This window comes from Trachypithecus francoisi, unplaced genomic scaffold, assembly GCF_009764315.1.
Source record: "Trachypithecus francoisi isolate TF-2019V2 unplaced genomic scaffold, Tfra_2.0 Lachesis_group2, whole genome shotgun sequence".
In the NCBI taxonomy this organism is placed as follows: domain Eukaryota; kingdom Metazoa; phylum Chordata; class Mammalia; order Primates; family Cercopithecidae; genus Trachypithecus; species Trachypithecus francoisi.
This window is the reverse complement of record NW_022681465.1, coordinates 176,566,131-176,585,090: the sequence shown is the minus strand read 5'-3', so window position 1 is coordinate 176,585,090 and position 18,960 is coordinate 176,566,131. Positions and strand designations below refer to the sequence as shown.

General features: G+C 41.2%; 1 protein-coding gene across 1 annotated transcript in view; it reads left to right on the top strand.

Moving 5' to 3' along the window:
- The first annotated feature begins 12,505 nt into the window (after positions 1-12,505).
- LVRN (laeverin) overlaps positions 12,506-18,960 on the top strand; it is a 74,628-nt gene continuing 68,173 nt past the window's right edge. Inside the window, exon 1 of the mRNA XM_033181492.1 lies at positions 12,506-13,781. Within this exon, the coding sequence (XP_033037383.1) occupies positions 13,087-13,781 (695 nt within the window). The 5' untranslated portion in view covers positions 12,506-13,086. The remainder of the gene's footprint in view (positions 13,782-18,960) is intronic.

The following is an 18,960-nucleotide window of genomic DNA, read 5'->3' as shown; positions in this document are numbered from 1 at the left end:
TAGAAATAAGGAAAGATTTACTTCAGCCATTTTTCTATTTGTTTATATATGTATGCCTTGTAGTTTTTTCTTGTTGTTCCTCCTTTCATCCATTATTGCCTTCTTTTGTGTTTAGTTGATTTTTTGTATAAAACATTTAGATTCTCTTCTCATTTCTTTGTGTGAATATTCTATAGATGTTTACTGGTTGCCATAGGAATTGTGTTTAACATCTTAATATTATAATAACCTAATGTGAATTTATACTAACTTAGCTTCAATAGCATATAAAGACTCTGTTCCTATAGAGTTCTGTTCCCTGCTTTGGTTATTGATGTCACAGATTACATCTTTATGTTTTGTGTGTCCTGTAACATATATTAATAATTGTTTCTATGCATTTGTTTTTTAAATGACATAAAAAATCAAAAAGTGGAGTTGCAAACCAAAATTATAAAAATGTTAGCTTGTATAATTGCCCACATATTATCTTTACCAAAGATCTTTATATCTTCATGACTTTGAGTTACTGCCTACTGTCTTTTCATTTTATCTGAAAAACTCCCATTAGCATTTCCTGCAGTTCAGGTCTAGTGGTAACAAACTTCGTCAGTTCTTATTTATTTGGGAATATCTTAATTTTTCCTTCATTTTAAGAGTAATTTTGCTGTATATAGAATTTCCAGGAATAGGACTTTTCTTTCACTACTTTGAATATATTAACCCACTACTTTCTAATCTCCAAGGTTTTGGAGAAATCAGCTGATTGTCTTATTGAGAATTCTTTGTATGTGACAAGTCACTTCTCTCTTGCTGCTTTCAAGATTCTCTCTTTGTATATAGCATCTATAATTTGATTACAATGTGTTTTGGTATGGGCCTCTTTGATTTTTATCCCACCTGAAGTTTGTTGAGCTTTTTGGATTTGTAGATTCATAACTTGCACCAAATTTGGGAAATTTGTGGCCATTATTTCTTCAAATAATCTCTCTATCCCCTTCTCTTTCTCTTCTACTGTTGAAACTTTCACAGTGTGTGTGTTGGTCTGCTTGGTGGTGTCTCACAGGTCCCTTAGGCTCTGTTCATGTTTCTTCATTTTTTCTTTCTGTGCCTCAGACTGGATAATTTCATATGACCTATCTTCAGTTTCATTGATTCTTTCTTCTTTCTGATAAAACCTACTGTTGGGCCCACTTACTGAATTTTTTATTTCAGTTATTGTACTTTCAACTCCAGACTTTCTATTGGTTTTTCTTAAATATTTTCTCTCTCTTTATTGGTATTACCATGAGAGAATATAATAATAATGAGATATTACTCTTATATTTACCTTGAGTTCTTTAGACATGATTTCCTTTACTTCTTTTAACATATTTAAAAAGCTAATATAAGAGTTGGCTCTAAGATGGCCGAATAGGAACAGCTCCAATCTGCAGCTCCTAACATGACTGACACAGAAGATGGGTGATTTCTGCATTTCCAACTGAGGTACCTGGTTCATCTCATTGGGACTGGTTGGACAGTGGGTGCAGCCCACAGAGGCCAAGCTGAAGCAGGGCAGGGCATCGCTTCACCTGGGAAGTGCAAGGGGTCGGGGGAATTCCCTTTCCTAGCCAAGGGAAGTCATGACAGACTGTACCTGGAAAAATGGGACACTCTGCCCAAATACTACTCTTTTCCCAAGGTCTTAGCAACCAGCAGACCAGGAGATTCTTTCCCATGCCTGGCTTGGTGAGTCCCATGCCCATGGAGTCTTGCTCACTGCTAGCACAGCAGTCGGAGACCAAACTGAGAGGCAGCAGCCTGGCTACGGGAGGAGCGTCTGCCATTGGTAAGGCTTAAGTAGGTAAACAAAGTGGCCGGGAAGCTTGAACTGGCCATAGCCCACTGCAGCTCAGCAGCTCAGCAAGGCCTACTGCCTCTATAGACTCCAAATCTGTAGGCAGGGCATAGCCGAACAAATGGCAGCAGACGACTTCTGCCGACTTAAACATCCCTGTCTGACAGCTCTAAAGAAAGCAGTGGTTCTCCCAGCATGGTGTTTAAGCTCTGAGAACAGACAGACTGCCTCCTCAAGTGGATCCCTGACCCTGTGTAGCCTAACTGGGAGACATCTCCCAGTAGGGGCCAACAGACACCTCTTGTAGGTGGGTGACCCTCTGGGAGGAAGCTTCCAGAGGAAGGATCTGGTAGCAATATTTGCTGTTCCACAATATTTGCTATTCTGCAGCCTCTCCTGGTGATACCCAGGCAAACAGGGTCTGGAGTGGACCTCCAGCAAACTCCAACAGACCTGCAGCTGAGGGTCCTGACTCTTAGAAGGAAAACTAACAAACAGAAAGGAATAGCATCAACATCAACAAAAAGAACATCTACACCAAAACCCCATCTGTAGGTCACCAACATCAAAGACCAAAGATAGATAAAACCACAAAGATGGGGAGAAACCAGAGCAGAAAAGCTGAACATTCTAAAAACCAGAGCGCCTCTTATCCTCCAAAGGATTGCAGCTCCTTGCCAAGAATAGAACAAAGCTGGACAGAGAATGACTTTGGTGAGTTGACAGAAGTAGGCTTCAGAAGGTCTGTAATAACAAACTATTCTGAGCTAAAGGAGCATGTTCGAACCCATTGCAAGGAAGCTAAAAACCTTGAAAAAAGGTTAGACAAATGGCTAACTAGAATAAACAGTGTAGAGAAGACCTTAAATGACCTGATGGAGCTGAAAACCATGGCACAAGAACTTTATGACACATGCATAAGCTTCAATAGCTGATTCGATCAAGTGGAAGAAAGGGTATCAGTAATTGAAGATCAAATTAATGAAATAAAGTGAGAAGACAAGGTTAGAGAAAAAAAGAGTAAAAAGAAATGAACAAAGCCTCCAAGAAATATGGTACAATGTGAAAAGACCAAATCTGTGTTTAATTGGTGTACCTGAAAGTGATGGGGAAAATGGAACCAAGTTGGAAAACACTCTTCAGGATATTATCCAGGAGAACTTCCCAACTTAGCTAGGCAGGCCAACATTCTAATTCAGGAAATAAAGAGAACACCACAAAGATACTCCTCGAGAATAGCAACCCCAAGGCACATAATTGTCAGATTCACCAAGGTTGAAATGAAGGAAAAAATGTTAAGGGCAGCCAGAGAGGAAGGTTGGGTTACCCACAAAGGGAATCCCATCAGACTAACAGCAGATCTCTCAGCAGAAACCCTACAAGCCAGAAGAGAGTAGGGGCCAATGTTTAACATTCTTAAAGAAAAGAATTTTCAACCCAGAATATTATATCCAGCCAAACTAAGTTTCATACATGAAGGAAAAACAAAATCCTTTACAGATAAGCAAATGCTGAGAGATTATATCACCACCAGGCCTTCCTTACAAGAGCTCCTGAAGGGAGCACTAAACATGGAAAGAAACAACGGTACCAGCCACTGCAAAAACAGGCCAAATTGTAAAGACCATTAATGCTATGAAGAAACTGCATCAAATAATGGGCAAAATAACCCGCTAACATCATAATGACAGGATCAGATTCACACATAACAATATTAACCTTAAATGTGAGTGGGTTAAATGTCCCAATTAAAAGACACAGACTGGTAAATTGAATAGAATCAAGATCCATCAGTGTGATGTATTCAGGAGACCATCTCATGCGCAAAGATGCATAATAGGCTCAAAATCAAGGGATGGAGGAAGATCTACCAAGCAAATGCAAAGCAAAAATAAGGAGGGGTTGCAATCCTAGTCTCTGATAAAGCAGACTTTACATAAACAGAGATCAAAATAGACAAAGAATGGCATTACATAATGGTAAAGGTATCAATTCAATAAGATGAGTGAACTCTCATAAATATATATGCAACCAATACAGGAGAACCAAGATTCATAAAGCAAGTCCTAGAGACCTACAAAGAGACTTAAGACTCACACACAATAATAATGGGAGACATTAACACCCACTGACAGTATTAGACAGATCAATGAGACATAAAGTTAACGAGGATATCCAGGACTTGAACTCAGCTCTGCAATAAGCAGAACTAACAGACAGCTACAGAACTCTACACCCCAAATCAACAGAATATACATTCTTCTCAGCACCACATCACACTTATTCTAAAACTGACCACATAATTGGAAGTGAAGCACTCCTCAGCAAATGGAAAAGAACAGAAATCACAACAAACTGTCTCTCAGACCACACTGCAATCAAATTAGAACTCAGGATTAAGAAACTCACTCAAAACCACTCAACTACATGGAAACTGAACAACCTACTCCTGAATGACTATTGGGTAAATAACGAAATGAAGGCAGAAATAAAGATGTTCTTTGAAACCAATGAGAACAAAGACACAACATACCAGAATTTCTGGGACACATTTAACGCAATTTGTAGAGGGAAATTTATAGCACTAAATGCCCACAAAAAAGAAGGACAGATCTAAAATCAGTACCCAAACATCACAATTAAAAGAACTACAGAAGCAAGGGCAAACAAATTCAAAAGCAAGCAGAAGGCAAATAACTAAGATCAGAGCAGAACTGAAAGAGATAGAGACACAAGAACCCTTCAAAAAATCAATGGATCCAGGAGCTGGTTTTTTGAAAGATCAACAAAATTGATAGACCTCTACCAAGACTAATAAAGAAGAAAAGAGAGAAGAATCAAATAGATGTAATAAAAAATGATAAAGGGGATATCACCACCAATCCCACAGACATACAAACTACTATCAGAGAATACTATAAACACCGCTACACAAATAAACTAGAAAATCTAGAAGAAATGGATAAATTCCTGGACACATACACCTCCCAAGACTAAACCAGGAAGACATTGAATCCCTGTATAGACCAATAACAGGTTCTGAAATTCAGTCAATAATTAATAGCCTACCAATCAAAAAACATCCAGGACCAGACAGATTCACAGCCAAATTCTACCAGAGGTACAAAGAGGAGCTGGTACTATTCCTTCTGAAACTATTCCAATCAATAGAAAAAGAAGGAATCCTCCCTAACTCATTTTATGAGGCCAGCATCATCCTGATACCAACACCTGGCAAAGACACAGCAGAAAAAAGAGAATTGTAGACCAATATCCCTGATGAACATAGAAGTGAAAATCCTCAATAAAATACTGGCAAACTGAATCCAGCAGCACATCAAAAAGCTTATCCGCCATGATCAAGTCAGTTTCATCCCTGGGATGCAAAGCTGGTTCAACATACACAAATCAATAAACGTAATCCATCACATAAACAAAACCGGTGAAAAAAAATAACATGATTATCTCAGTACATCAGAAAAGGCCTTTGGCAAAATTCAACAGCACTTCATGCTAAAAACTCTGAATAAACTAGGTATTGATGGAATGTATCTCAAAATATTGAGTTATTTATGACAAACCCACAACCAATATAATACTGAATGGGCAAAAACTGGAAGCATTCCCTTTGACAACCGGCACAAGACCAGGATGCTCACTCCCATTCAACATAGTGTTGGAAGTCCTGGCCAGGGCAATCAGTCAGGAGAAAGAAAAAAAGGGTATTCAGTTAGGAAAAGAAGAAGTAAAATTGTCCATGTTTGCAGATGACATGATTATATATTTAGAAAACCCCATTGTCTCAGTCCAAAATCTCCTTAGCTGATAAGCAACTTCAGCAAAGTCTCAGGATACAAAATCAATGTGCAAAAATCACAAGCATTCCTATACACCAATAACAGCCAAATCATGAGTGAACTCCCATTCACAATTGCTTCAAAGAGAATAAAATACCTAGGAATCCAACTTACAAGGGATATGAAGGACCTCTTCAAGGATGACTACAAATCACTGCCCAACAAAATAAAAGAGGACACAAACAAATGGAAGAACATTCCATGCTCATAGATAGGAAGAATCAGTATCGTGAAAATGGCCACACTGCCCAAGGTAATTTACAGATTCAATGCCACTTCCATCAAGCTGCCAATGACTTTTTTTCACAGAATTGGAAAAACTAAAATTCTAAAAAAAAAAAAAAAAAAAAAAAAAGCTGAACTAAAAATCTTAAAGTTCATACGGAACCAAAAAAGAGCCCGCATTGCCAAGACAATCCTAAACAAAAAGTACAAAGCAGGAGGGATCATGCTAGCGAACTTCAAACTATACTACAAGGCTACAGTAACCAAAACAGCATGGTACTGGTGCCAAAACAGAGATATAGACCAATGGAACAGAACAGAGACCTCAGAAATAACACCACACATCTACAACCATCTGATCTTTGACAAACCTGACAAAAACAAGAAATGGGGAAAGTATTCCCTATTTAATAAATGGTGCTGGGAAAACTGGCTAGCCATATATAGAAAGTTGAAACTGGATCTCTTTTTACACCTTGTACAAACATTAATTCTAGGTGAATTAAATACTTAAATGTCCCACCTAAAATCATAAAAACTCTAGAAGAAAACCTAGGCAATACCATTCAGGACATAGGTACGGGCAAAGACTTCATGTCTAAAACACCAAAAGCAATGGCAACAAAAGCCAAAATGGACAAATGGGATCTAATTAAACTAAAGAGCTTCTGCATGGCAAAAGAATCTACCATCAGAGTGAACAGGCAGCCTACAGAATGGAAAAAAATTTTTGCAATCTACCCATCTGACAAAGGGCTAATATCCAGAATCTACAAAGAACTCAAACAAATTTACGAGGAAAAAAAAAAAAAAAACATTAAAAAGTGGGCAAAGGATATGAACAGACACTTCTCAAAAGAAGACATTTAAACAGACACATGAAAAAATGCTCGTCGTCACTGGTCTCAGAGAAATGCAAGTCAAAACTGCAATGAGATACCATCTCACGCCAGTTAGAATGGCCATCATTAAAATGCCTGGAAACAACAGATGCTGGAGAGGATATGGAGAAATAAGAACACTTTTACACTGTTGGTGGGAGTGAAAGTTAGTTCAACCATTGTGGAAGACAGTGTGGTGATTCCTCAAGGATCTAGAACTAGAAATACCATTTGACCCAGCAATCCCATTACTGCGTATATACCCAAAGGATTATAAATCATGCTACTATAAAGACACATGCACACGTATGTTTATTGCAGCACTATTCACTATAGCAAAGACTTGGGACCAAGCCAAATGTCCATCAATGATAGTCTGGATTAAGAAAATGTGGCACATCACATGGAGTACTATGCAGCCATAAGAAAGGATGAGTTCATGTCTTTTGCAGGGACATGGATGAAGCTGGAAACCATCATTCTCAGCAAACTCTTACAAGGACAGAAAACCAAATGCCACCTGTTCTCACTCATAGGTGGGAATTGAACAACGAGAACACTTGGACACGGGGCATGGAACATCACACACTGGGCCCTCTTGGGGGATTGGGGGCTAGGGGAGGGATAGCTGTAGGAGAAATACCTAATGTAAATGACGAGTTAATGGGTGCAGCAAACCAACATGGCACATGTATACCTATGTATCAAACCTGCACGTTGGGCACATGTACCCAAGAATTTAAAGTATAATAAAAAATAAAAAGCTAATTTAAAGCCTTTGTCTAGTCTTTGTCTAGTGTCTGACATTCTTTAGGCACACTTATTGACTGCTTTTTTCCTGCTTATGGGCATACTTTCTTGCTTCTTTGCATGTCTCATAATTTCTTTGTTGGAAACATGACATTTTACATAATGTGACAACTCTGAAAATCAGATTATCTTTCTCCAGGGTTTCTTGTGGTGGCCACTGATATCCTTGCTCAGTTTGGTTAGTAGTCAACTAATAATTAAACAGAGATTTCCTTAAATGCCTAGGACCAATAAGTCATCTCCCAGTCTTTAAGAAGGGGCTCTGTGTGTGTGCTGTGGCATCCCATCAACAGTTAGCAGGCAATTGACAACTCTGCCTTCGTCTTCATATCCAGCTCTAGCAGTGCTTCAAGGTTAGCTAGAAGTGAGACCTTCGGGACTTTTCAGGTATTTCCTGAGTACATATACAGTCCTGGTCATAGGTATAATTCTATATATGTATATGGCCTTACAGATTTTCAGAAATACTTTGGAGCTTTTCAAAGCCCCCTACAGATATCTCATTCCTGAGCTTTTCTTCTTAAGCTTTTTAATGAGCTTATTATTTGCCCCAGTTGTTTGTCCATCTCAGGTAGTTGCAATGCTAAACAACTGCCTCTTGTTTTCAACCAGTGACCCTGAGGAAAGGCTGTTCACACTGCATGAACTCTGAGTATATCAAATAAAGACAGCCTTGTAAATGAGGTCTTCCAGGAAATTACCAAATAGTTTAAATAATGACAATTCTGTGAGGCTTTAAAGGGACTCAGACACCTTTCTGCTCTTTCCAGTAGCTGCCAGTTTTTGATGTGGTGATGAAGGTCTGAAATTCTCCCTGGAACCTCCCAGGTTGTTTTTTAAAATTGATGGTTTGCAACTGGACTTATGGGTCTGAAAAACTTGGCTTGATTATTTAAAGGACTAGCAATTTCACCTTTTGATACTGCCTTTGCAAAAATTCTAACAGTGGGAAAATTGTGACAGTTAAAGAGATCTGACCTAACCAGCTCCATCTTGCTTCTAACCTCCAGTCTGTCCTTGTTTATTCCCGAGCATAGGCCAAACTAGCTTTGAGAGAAACTTAGTTTATAGGTTAACTTTGAAATAAAGATAATAATAACTTCCTCATGAAATAAATCTCCTTCTTACCTAGAGACCACACTGTCTTTGTAAGACTAATCAATTAGCCATAATATAAGAAATTATGGTTTCAGGAGTCATGCAACTAGAGGCCATAAGATTCTGAGCCTCCCCAGTTGCTCCTAGGCATAACATCACTATTGCAAAACCTAAAATTGGTGCTTGAGATGTTTTTTGTACCCTAGGTTCTGACATGCTAGCTGATGCCACCCAGACTGGTAATTTGGCCTAACCATTTTGCAATCCTACCCAGGAAAAGAAGACAGCAAGAAGAAGCCACTTTCAGCCCCTATGACTTCATCTTTGATCCGATCAATCAGCACTCCCTACTCCCTGATCCCTACCAAATTCTCCTTAAAAGCCCTGGTCTCCAAATGTTCAAGGTGACTGATTTGAGTTAATAAAACTCTAGTCTCCCATTTAGCTGTCTGTGTGTGAATTAAATTCTTTCTCTACAGCAATTCTCCTGTCTTGATACATTAGCTCTATCTGGGCAGCGGGCAAGGAGAACCCATTGGGCCATTTCACTATAAGGTCTTTCTAGAAAAGATTCCTCTCACAGACATTGGTAGCTCAAGCTGGTGACACAGCATGGCCATTTGTGCAAATAAGGGCTCTTCTTTCTTTGCACATTGGATGTCTCTCTAACCTCCAGTACTTGCCTGTACTCTCTTTCTCTTGCTATACCATATCCTTTGCCTTTAAATAAACACCTATATGAATATACTCTGTGGAGTCTGGTGAATCCATGCAAATAACCAAACGGGGGAAATTTTTGCAATATAATACTATACAGCTGCAGAAAAGTATGTGAAATGTATCTGTGGACTGATATGAAAAGATATCTAGAATATATTGTTAAATGAAAATGCAGGTGAGGAACTGCAATATAGTATACTGTTTTTCTTGTAAGAAAGAGAGAAATACAAGGGCATATAATTCTATTCTCTTGATTTGCATGAGGAAACACTGAAAGTTTACACAAAAAATACTATTAAAAATGATTAACTATGGAAGTGGTGGAAGCAAGATATCTTAATGTATAAATTTTCACATTGAAGATACTTGCACACACATGTTTATAGTAGCACAATTCACAGTTGCAAAATCATGGAAGCAACCCAAATGCCCATCAATCAACGAGTGGATAAAGAAACTGTGGTGTATATATACAGTGGAATACTACTCAGTCATAAAAAGGAATGAACTAACAGCATTTGGAATGACCTGGATGAGACTGGAGACTATTATTCTAAGTAACTCAGGAATGGAAAGAGACTATTATTCTAAGTGAAGTAACTCAGGAATGGAAAACCAAACATTGTATGTTCCCACTGATACATACATATGGGAGCTAAGTCATGAGGATGCAAAGGCATAAGAATGATATAATGGACTCTGGAAACTTGCGGGAAAGAGTGGGAGGGAGTGAAGGATAAAAGACAACAAATATGGTGCAGTGTATACCACCTGGGTGATGGGTGCACCAGGATCTCACAAATCACCACCAAAGAACTACTCATGTAACCAAATGCCACCTGTATCCCCAATAACTTACGGAAAAATAATAATTACAAACTAAAAAAAGTCATATTGTTTGGAGTTTTGAAACTTATATTACCCACTCAAAAAATTAAAATTTCAGAGTAGACAAAAAAGAAAAGAAAAATCAAGTTGTGTGGTCCAAGAAATATAATAAAATATAGGGTTTCATAATAAGTACTAAGAAATAAAGATGGAAAAATGATAGACATGCCAAAGTATAAACATAAACAACAAAAGTAAACAGCACAAGATACAAAGCTGAAGTTTTACCTGGGTAGCATGCAAAAGGATTATTGCTTTAGTTCAGGATTTCTGAACAGCAGCACTAATGACATTTTGGGCAGGATACTTCTTTGTTGTGGCAGGCTGTCCAGTGCATTGTTAGAGGACAGCTCGCCTCTACCCACTAAATACCAGTAGCACTTCCTCCCCTGAGTTGTGACAACCAAAAATATCTCCAAACATTGTCAAATGAGGTGCTGGTAGTGGCAAGGGCACAAAAATTATGCCCAGTTGAGAATCACCGCTTCCATTGCTCTGAATAAGCAGATTTTCTGAGCAGCTCTAGAAAATGTTTTCCTAGCAACTGGTCTATATTCCGAACTACTTTTTCATTGAGATGTCAAATAGTTCATATAATACTTTTCCAGTTCTTTATTATTATAATCTTGACTCAGCCAGTATGTTATTTTGCAACGTCTTTGGAGTGACATTAATGATTTATCAGAAATGTTTTCCCTTTAATAAGATACTTGAATTGCTGAATCATTTGGTGTGACTATTACTTTGAAACTTTTTGGTGGAAGCCAATCTCTATTTCTTTAATTATATTAGAAAAAATAGAATTAAATGCTAATGTCCATATATGTACTTAATTGAGGGGAGGAATACCTTTAATATGTTTGAAATAATCGTGTTACTGACTACCTTTCTTTTTTACCTTTCCTTGAGTGTCTGGAAATCCTTCGAAATCCTTCAAGAAATTGTCCACGGGTTGTTAAGGCCAGTAATTAGTTAATTAGTGCCACAGCTGTCACAATCCCAATCTGAACATGATCTAAACTGAGATGCCCCTGCTAGAGCAGTAGCTCACAATTCTGGCAGCACAACTTGTGGTAGGTACATAGAAATAGATGGAGCTTCTCCCTCAGCTGTATTCACGATCTTCTGAGAGTGATGCATGTGGTCATCATTATTTTTTAATATAATCCTTAAGTTTCTGAAGAAAGCAAATCCAAAAAAATAAGTCATATGGTCTTAATGTGGACTGGTCCACAGATGATAGCACAACTATCTGCGTGAGCTTGATGCCAAATCTCTTCCACTTCCCTGCTTATTCCAGAGGGTGATGATGCTGGTGTTTATGTGATTCACTTCAGTTCAAGGAACAAGCACGCATTTCCCAGGAGAATCACCGTGGGCTACCCCATCTCTGAACCCAGGCGAAAGGGTTTCCTCATTGAAACTGAGATAGAGTCAAAGCAGTAGTAAAGCGAACACCGTTTTATAGCTGCTATGGAAAAAATGATTGTATTTTCGCTGTAACACACACACACACACACACACACACACACACACTGCAGTCTCAAGACAGGATAGTTTAAAATCTTCAACTTGCAGTGGGATCTAACTACCTTCCCTTCCGTCCCCAGTGCCTCCTGATGCTTGCAATCTCATTTCCAATTCATCAGCGTGCATGAATGCAGACTCCAGATCCAGCGCAGAGCCAAGAATTCGCTCAGGGCACCAGCTAAATAGCAAACATATGCCATGTCAAACATGTGAAAGCCTCAGCGACTAGGGTACCGCCGGGAAAACCAGTTCCAGCCCAGGAATTTCTGGGTGGAAACACTGGCTGCCGAGTTGTTTTATACTCTTTGCTTGATTCAGGCCGGTTTTGAAAGCAGGTGTCCCCTCTCCCCCGGCTTCAGGAAGGGAAATCCCGGCCCTGGCAGCTGCAGAGCTAAGAAAAACCGTCCGGCCAGGCCCCTTCCTGTGGTAACGCGGTCCTAACCCTGCTCTGCCCCACAACCCCACTTCACCCGGAGACGCAGACGCCAGGCTACCTAGCACTTAGTCGCCTCTTCCTCCAGCCTGGTTTCCTAAGCTCTGGAAAGCTTCCGGGCCTCCGGACGTTGTTTCCATCTTCGCCTTCGCTGCCTGGGCCGCATGCCTCCCGGGCTTATTTAGGAAGCGAAGTTAGGGCTACACGTTTGGCTCCAGAAATTTGTTCAGATGGCGCAGCCGACGCCCTGCAGGGTCATTTCCGAGCGCATTCCCAAATATCCTGGTCCTCTAGCCCTTACCACCCCCTAGCACACGAAACCCTGCCTGGCGGTGGAGCAGGTGTGTTGCTGGTGGCTCATGGCTGGCTTGGAGATAGAGGTGCTTCGTACCTGTCCCCTCTCCGACAACACCTGAAACCGTACCGGGGCACATCCCTCATCCAAATATCCACGTTTAAGGCGTACGAATTCGAGTTTGGCCTGAACGCCCCCTCCCCGTGCTGACCCTGGAGGCATCTTCCGTGGGGTCTTTCTCTTCTAACTCAAAGGGGTAAGCTCCTGGGTGCGCCAGGTCCGCCTCTTCCCTGGCGCTGGCCGGGGGCGGGAGTGGATAGGCTGGGACCTGTGTCTGATTAGCTGGGAGGGGGAAGTCATGGTCCCAACCGCTGTCTGCTGCGTTCCAGTCCGTCCAGGCTCTTCCAGGAGGAAGAGGCACGTTACAAGAGAGGAGGGGCAGGGGTCCCAGCACTGAATACCCTGGCCGGGGTTTTGACAGCTGCCAGAGTCTCTGAGCTCCTGCCTCGCGCCCGAGCCCGGTCCCTGCCATGGGGCCCCCTTCCAACTCAGGCTTCTATGTGAGCCGCGCGGTGGCCCTGCTGCTGGCGGGGCTGGTAGCCGCCCTCCTGCTGGCGCTGGCCGTACTCGCCGCCTTGTATGGCCACTGCGCGCGCGCCCCACCTTCGGGGCTGCCTGGACTCGGGGACTCGGAAGCCGAGTCCTCCCCTCCCCTCAGGCAGAAGCCGACGCGGACCCCGAAACCCAGCAGTGCACGCGAGCTACCGGTGACGACCACCCCGAGCGTCTGGCGACCCCCGGGGCCCTGGGACCAGCTACGCCTGCCGCCCTGGCTCGTGCCGCTGCACTACGACCTGGAGCTGTGGCCGCGGCTGAGGCCAGACCACCTCCCGGCCGGGTCTTTGCTCTTCACTGGCCGCGTGAACATCACGGTGCGCTGCACTGTGGCCACCTCTCGCCTGCTGCTGCATAGTCTGTTCCAGGACTGCGAGCGCGCGGAGGTGCGGGGCCCCCTGTCCCCGGGCACTGGGAACGCCACAGTGAGCCGCGTGCCCGTGGACGACGTGTGGTTCGCGGTGGACACGGAATACATGGTGCTGGAGCTCAGTGAGCCCCTGAAACCTGGTAGCAGCTACGAGCTGCAGCTCAGCTTCTCCGGCCTGGTGTATGAAGACTTCAAGGAGGGACTCTTCCTCAACGTCTACACCGACCAGGGCGAGCGCAGGTAAGGGCTGTACAGCCCGTGGCCCCTTTCGGCCCCCGCCCCTGCGTCCCGGTGCAGGCTGCGGGGCCAGCTGACCACCATGTCCAAGTGCGCGTCTGCTGCCCTTTCCAAAGAATCCCCTTGCGCGTTTTACTTACTTATTTATTTATTTATTTAATTTTTATTATACTTTAAGCTCCAGGGTATATGTGCACAACGTGCCGGTTTGTTACATATGTATACATGTGCCATGTTGGTGTGCTGCACCCATTAACCCGTTGTTTACATTAGGTATATCTACTAATGCAAACTCTCACAAGGGCAAAAAACCAAACACCGCATGTTCTCACTCATAGGTGGGAACTGAACAATGAGAACGCTTTGACACAGGAAGGGGAACATCACACACCGCGACGTTTTCTTTCAAAGCCAGACAGAGGGCGAGCGCCTCCTTTCTCCCTTTTCCTAAAACCTTACTCCGAATAAAGAGAAGGCGGAGGCCGCTGTCCTTCCTCTGGCCAGTTTTCAACCCTGTATCTGCTCATCCAGTTTGCTTGTATTGCTGCCCCTTTTTAGGTCGCTGGTACCCCAGAAGCTTATCGTTTTCTTCAGAAAGCACCTTTCCTGTCTAGCAGGAAATTTCTTCACCCCATTCAACAACTTGCCCCTCAAAAGTTGGTCCTTGGACCAGCAGCAGCTGTAAGGGAGCTTGTTAGAAATGCAGACATGTGTTCTTTTTACACTCATTTGAGATAATATCTCCTACACGGAAAGTTTCCTGCCCCTGCACAAGAAGAATTGTCTCTTTCCACGCTCTGAGACCACAATACTGTCCTCCGGCGAACGCCGGGGAAATAGCTTAAATGGGAGATACCAAAATTTATTTTTTTCCAACCAGCGATCTCTTTGTCCACTCACACACTGGTGGAGCATTTGCGCCGAACACAACTGCATGTACTTTGCCCTTTATTATTAGAGAAAATGTTCTCAGATGTTTTCTGAGGGAAAGAATCCCACTAAATTACACCCTACACCATCTCCTGCACTACTTTCAAAATTTCAAATGTTTTTAAAATAAATTTAAAGAGTTGCTCTCATGGATGTATAATCTGTAACTTTTGTTTTTAAGGGCGGCGTGCTTGGTTTTTCTTTTAAACAATACATCAATGCTTGAAAAACTAGTTTTGAAATTTTCTTATTCAGATGATGTGTTACTCAACTTGTGAAGGAATCTTTTGAAATTACTGTGTAGGTCAGGGTGCAAAATATTTCAGAGGAAAAAATGGAAACACTTTACCTACATATCTGACTTTTTTTTTCTTGCTGTAGGTCGGTAAATCCTCCTCTGTTCACCTACCTCTTCCTTGGTCCTGTTTCAGTGGGACTATGGCCCAGACAAGCTTGCAAAAATGGGAAAGGAAAGTCCCATTCAATTTTTCTATTGTGTTGCTAACTCTAGTGTTAACTAGAAACCATATTTTCAGAACATTAAAATTCAAGCAAGAAGAAATCTTAATAAAGTTCTACAGATGTTCATAAACCAAGGTCAGGCTCCAAAACTGTGATGTTTTGGAAGAGTTGTTACCCTCTGGGTCTCTGCTTCTGAAACCACAAGGAAAAGACAACTAAGGTTAAGCTTGAAGCCAGGGTCATGAAGAACCTGCAACAGAAGGATGGCTTGTGGTACTCCGGATTCTGGGAGCCCAGCAGGCCTAAGTTTGAAACTGAGCTGTGCGAATTGAACTAGTCTCTTAACCTCTCTGAGTCTGTTTCCTCATTCACAGAATAGATACAATACTTGTCAACTATTAGAGTACTGTGAGAATTAAATTAAAAAGGGAGTACACGGTGACACATACAGCCTGGGTAGTGGTAACTGCTATCCTTAGGTCGGATTATCATTATGATCAGCTTCCTTGCTATCTAAACACGGAACCTGTCAAGTTCCTGGTATATGTGAGTCTAAGAAGATTCCCAGAGGAGAGGACAAAGCTGGGGAGTGGGGAGTTATTGCTTAATGGGTATAGATTTTAGTTTTGTAAGATGAGAAGAGTTTTGGAGATAGGTTGACAACAGTGTGAATGTTCTTAACACTACTGAAATTATTATACACTTAAAAATGGTTAAAGTGGTAAACTTTATGTTATGCATATTTTATTAGAATTAAAAGTTTTTAACAAGCAAAAATAAATTATAGATCAGTGAGTTTAGAATGGGGTTTAGAAATTTATATGTTTTGACAATTGACTCAGATAATTCTGATGCCTACTATAGGCACATGATATGGTTTTGTTGTGTCCCCACCCAAATCTCATCTTGAATTGTAGTTCCCATAACCCGGTGGGAGGTAATTGGAAAAAGGGGGTGGTTTCCTCCATGCGGTTCTCCTGATAGTGAATGAGTCTCCTGAGATCTGATGGTTTTGTGAGAATCTGACATTTCCCCTGCTTGCACTCACTCTGTCTTGCTGCCCTGTGAACAAAGTGCCTTTCTTCCCCTTTCTTCCCCTTCATCTCCTGCCATGACTATAAGTTTCCCAAGGCCTTCCCAGCCATGCAGAACTGTGAGTCAGTTAAACCCCTTTTCTTTATAAATTACCCAGTCTTGGGTATTTCTTCATAGCAGCATGAATACGGACTAATACAGTATCTCATACTTTTTTCTAACTTTTTATTTTGAAATAATTATAGATTCACCAGAAGTTGCAAAGATAACGTAGAGAGGTCCCAGGTGCACTTCATCTAGTTTATCTTACATAATTATAATATCAAAAGAAAGAATTTGACATTGGTACTATGCATATATGTTTTTATGTCATTCATCATGTGCATATATTTGTGCAAAAACTACCGTAATAAAGATACAGAACTGTTCCACCTTAAAGATCATTCCCATACGTCTCCTTTATATGCACTCATACCACTCTCTAATCATCTCTAACTCCTGACAACCACTAATCTGTTCTCCATCTTTGTAATTTTGTCATTATGAGAATGTTCTATAAATGGAATTATATAGCATGTGACCTTTAGAGATTGGCTTTTCTAATTCAGCATAATGCATCAATAGTTTGCATCCAAGTATGCATCAATAGTTTGAGTCTTTTCATTGCTAAGTACTATTACATAGTATGGATGTATGAAAGTTTATTTAGTCATTCATCTATTGAGGGGTATTTTGGTTGTTTCCAGTTTTTGGTTTTACAAATAAATCTTTTATGAATAATTGTGTCCAGGTTTTCCTCTTTAAGAGGCGGGATCCCTCTATGTTGCCCAGGCTAGCCTCAAACTTCTGGCCCCAAGGGATCCTGCTATCTTTGCCTCCCAAAGCACTTGTACAGGTTTTTGTGTGAACATAGTGTTTATTTCATTGGGACAAATGTTCGCAGGTGTCATTGCTGGGTCATGAGGTAGTTGCATGTTTAGTTCTTAAGAAATTGCCAAACTGTTTTTCAAAGTGGCTATACCATTTTATACTCCTACCAGCAATATATGAGTGATAGAGGTTCATTGTATCATGGTCATCATTTGGTTTTGTCACTATATTTTAGCTGTCCTGATAGGTGTATGGTAATATCTCATTGTGGTTTTAATTTGCATGTCTCCAATGACTAATGATGTTAAACATCTTTTTGTGTGCTTATTTGCCATCTGTATATCAGTCAGTGAAATGTCTCTTCATGCCGTTTCCTATTTTCTGATAGATTTTATTTTTTACTGTTGAATTCTAGAAGTTCTCTATATATTCTAGATGTAAGTCCTTTGTGAGTAATATATAGTTTGCAAATACATTCTCCCAGCCTATAGCTTGTCTTTTCATCATCTTAATAAGGTATTTCAGAGAATAAAAGTTTTAAATAAAAGTTTCAATTTAATTTTGATGAAGTCCAAATTGTCTATTTTTTTCCCCATATACTTGTTTTTTTAAAATTATTATTATACTTTATGTTCTAGGGTACATGTGCACAACGTGCAGATTTGTTACATATGTATACATGTGCCATGTTGGTGTGCTGCACCCATTAACTTGTCGTTTACATTAGGTATATCTCCTAATGCTATCCCTCCACTCTCCCCTGATCCCACAACAGGCCGTGGTGTGTGATGTTCTCCTTCCTGTGTCCAAGTGTTTTCATTGTTCAATTCCCACCTATGAGTGAGAACAGGTGGCATTTGGTTTACTGTTCTTGCGATAGTTTGCTGAGAATGATGGTTTCCAGCTTCATCCATGTCCCTACAAAGGACATGAACTCATCCTTTTTATGGCTGCATAGTATTCCTTGGTGTATATGTGCCACATTTTCTTAATCTAGTCTGTCATTGATGGACATTTGCATTGGTCCAAGTCTTTGCTATTGTGAATAGTGCCGCAATAATCATATGTGTGCATGTGTCTTTATAGCAGCATGATTTATAATCCTTCGGGTATATATGCAGTAATGGGATTGCTGGGTCAAATGGTATTTCTAGTTCTAGATCCTTGAGGAATCGCCACACTGTCTTCCACAATGGTTGAACTAGTTTACAGTCCCACCAACAGTGTAAAAGTGTTCCTATTTCTCCACATCCTCTCCAGCACCTGTTGTTTTTAATGATCACCTGACTTTTTAATGATCACCATTCTAACTGGTGTGAGATGGTATCTCATTGTGGTTTTGATTTGCATTTCTCTGATGGCTAGTGATGACAAGCATTTTTTTTTTCATGTGTCTGTTGGCTGCATAAATGTCTTCTTTTTTTTTTTTTTTTGAGATGGAGTCTCGCTCTGTGGCCCGGACTGGAGTGCAGTGGCTGGATCTCAGCTCACTGCAAGCTCCGCCTCCCGGGTTCACGCCATTCTCCTGCCTCAGCCTCCCGAGTAGCTGGGACTACAGGCGCCCGCCACCTTGCCCGGCTAGTTTTTTGTATTTTTAGTAGAGACGAGGTTTCACCGTGTTAGCCAGGATGGTCTCGATCTCTTGACCTCGTGATCGCCCGTCTCGGCCTCCCAAAGTGCTGGGATTACAGGCTTGAGCCACCGCGCCCGGCCATAAATGTCTTCTTTTGAGAAGTGTCTGTTCATATCCTTTGCCCACTCTTTGATGGGGTTTTTTTTTTTTTTTTTGTAAATTTGTTTGAGTTCTTTGTAGGTTCTGGATATTAGCCCTTTGTCAGATGAGTAGATTGCAAAAATTTTCTCCCATTCTGTAGGTTGCCTGTTC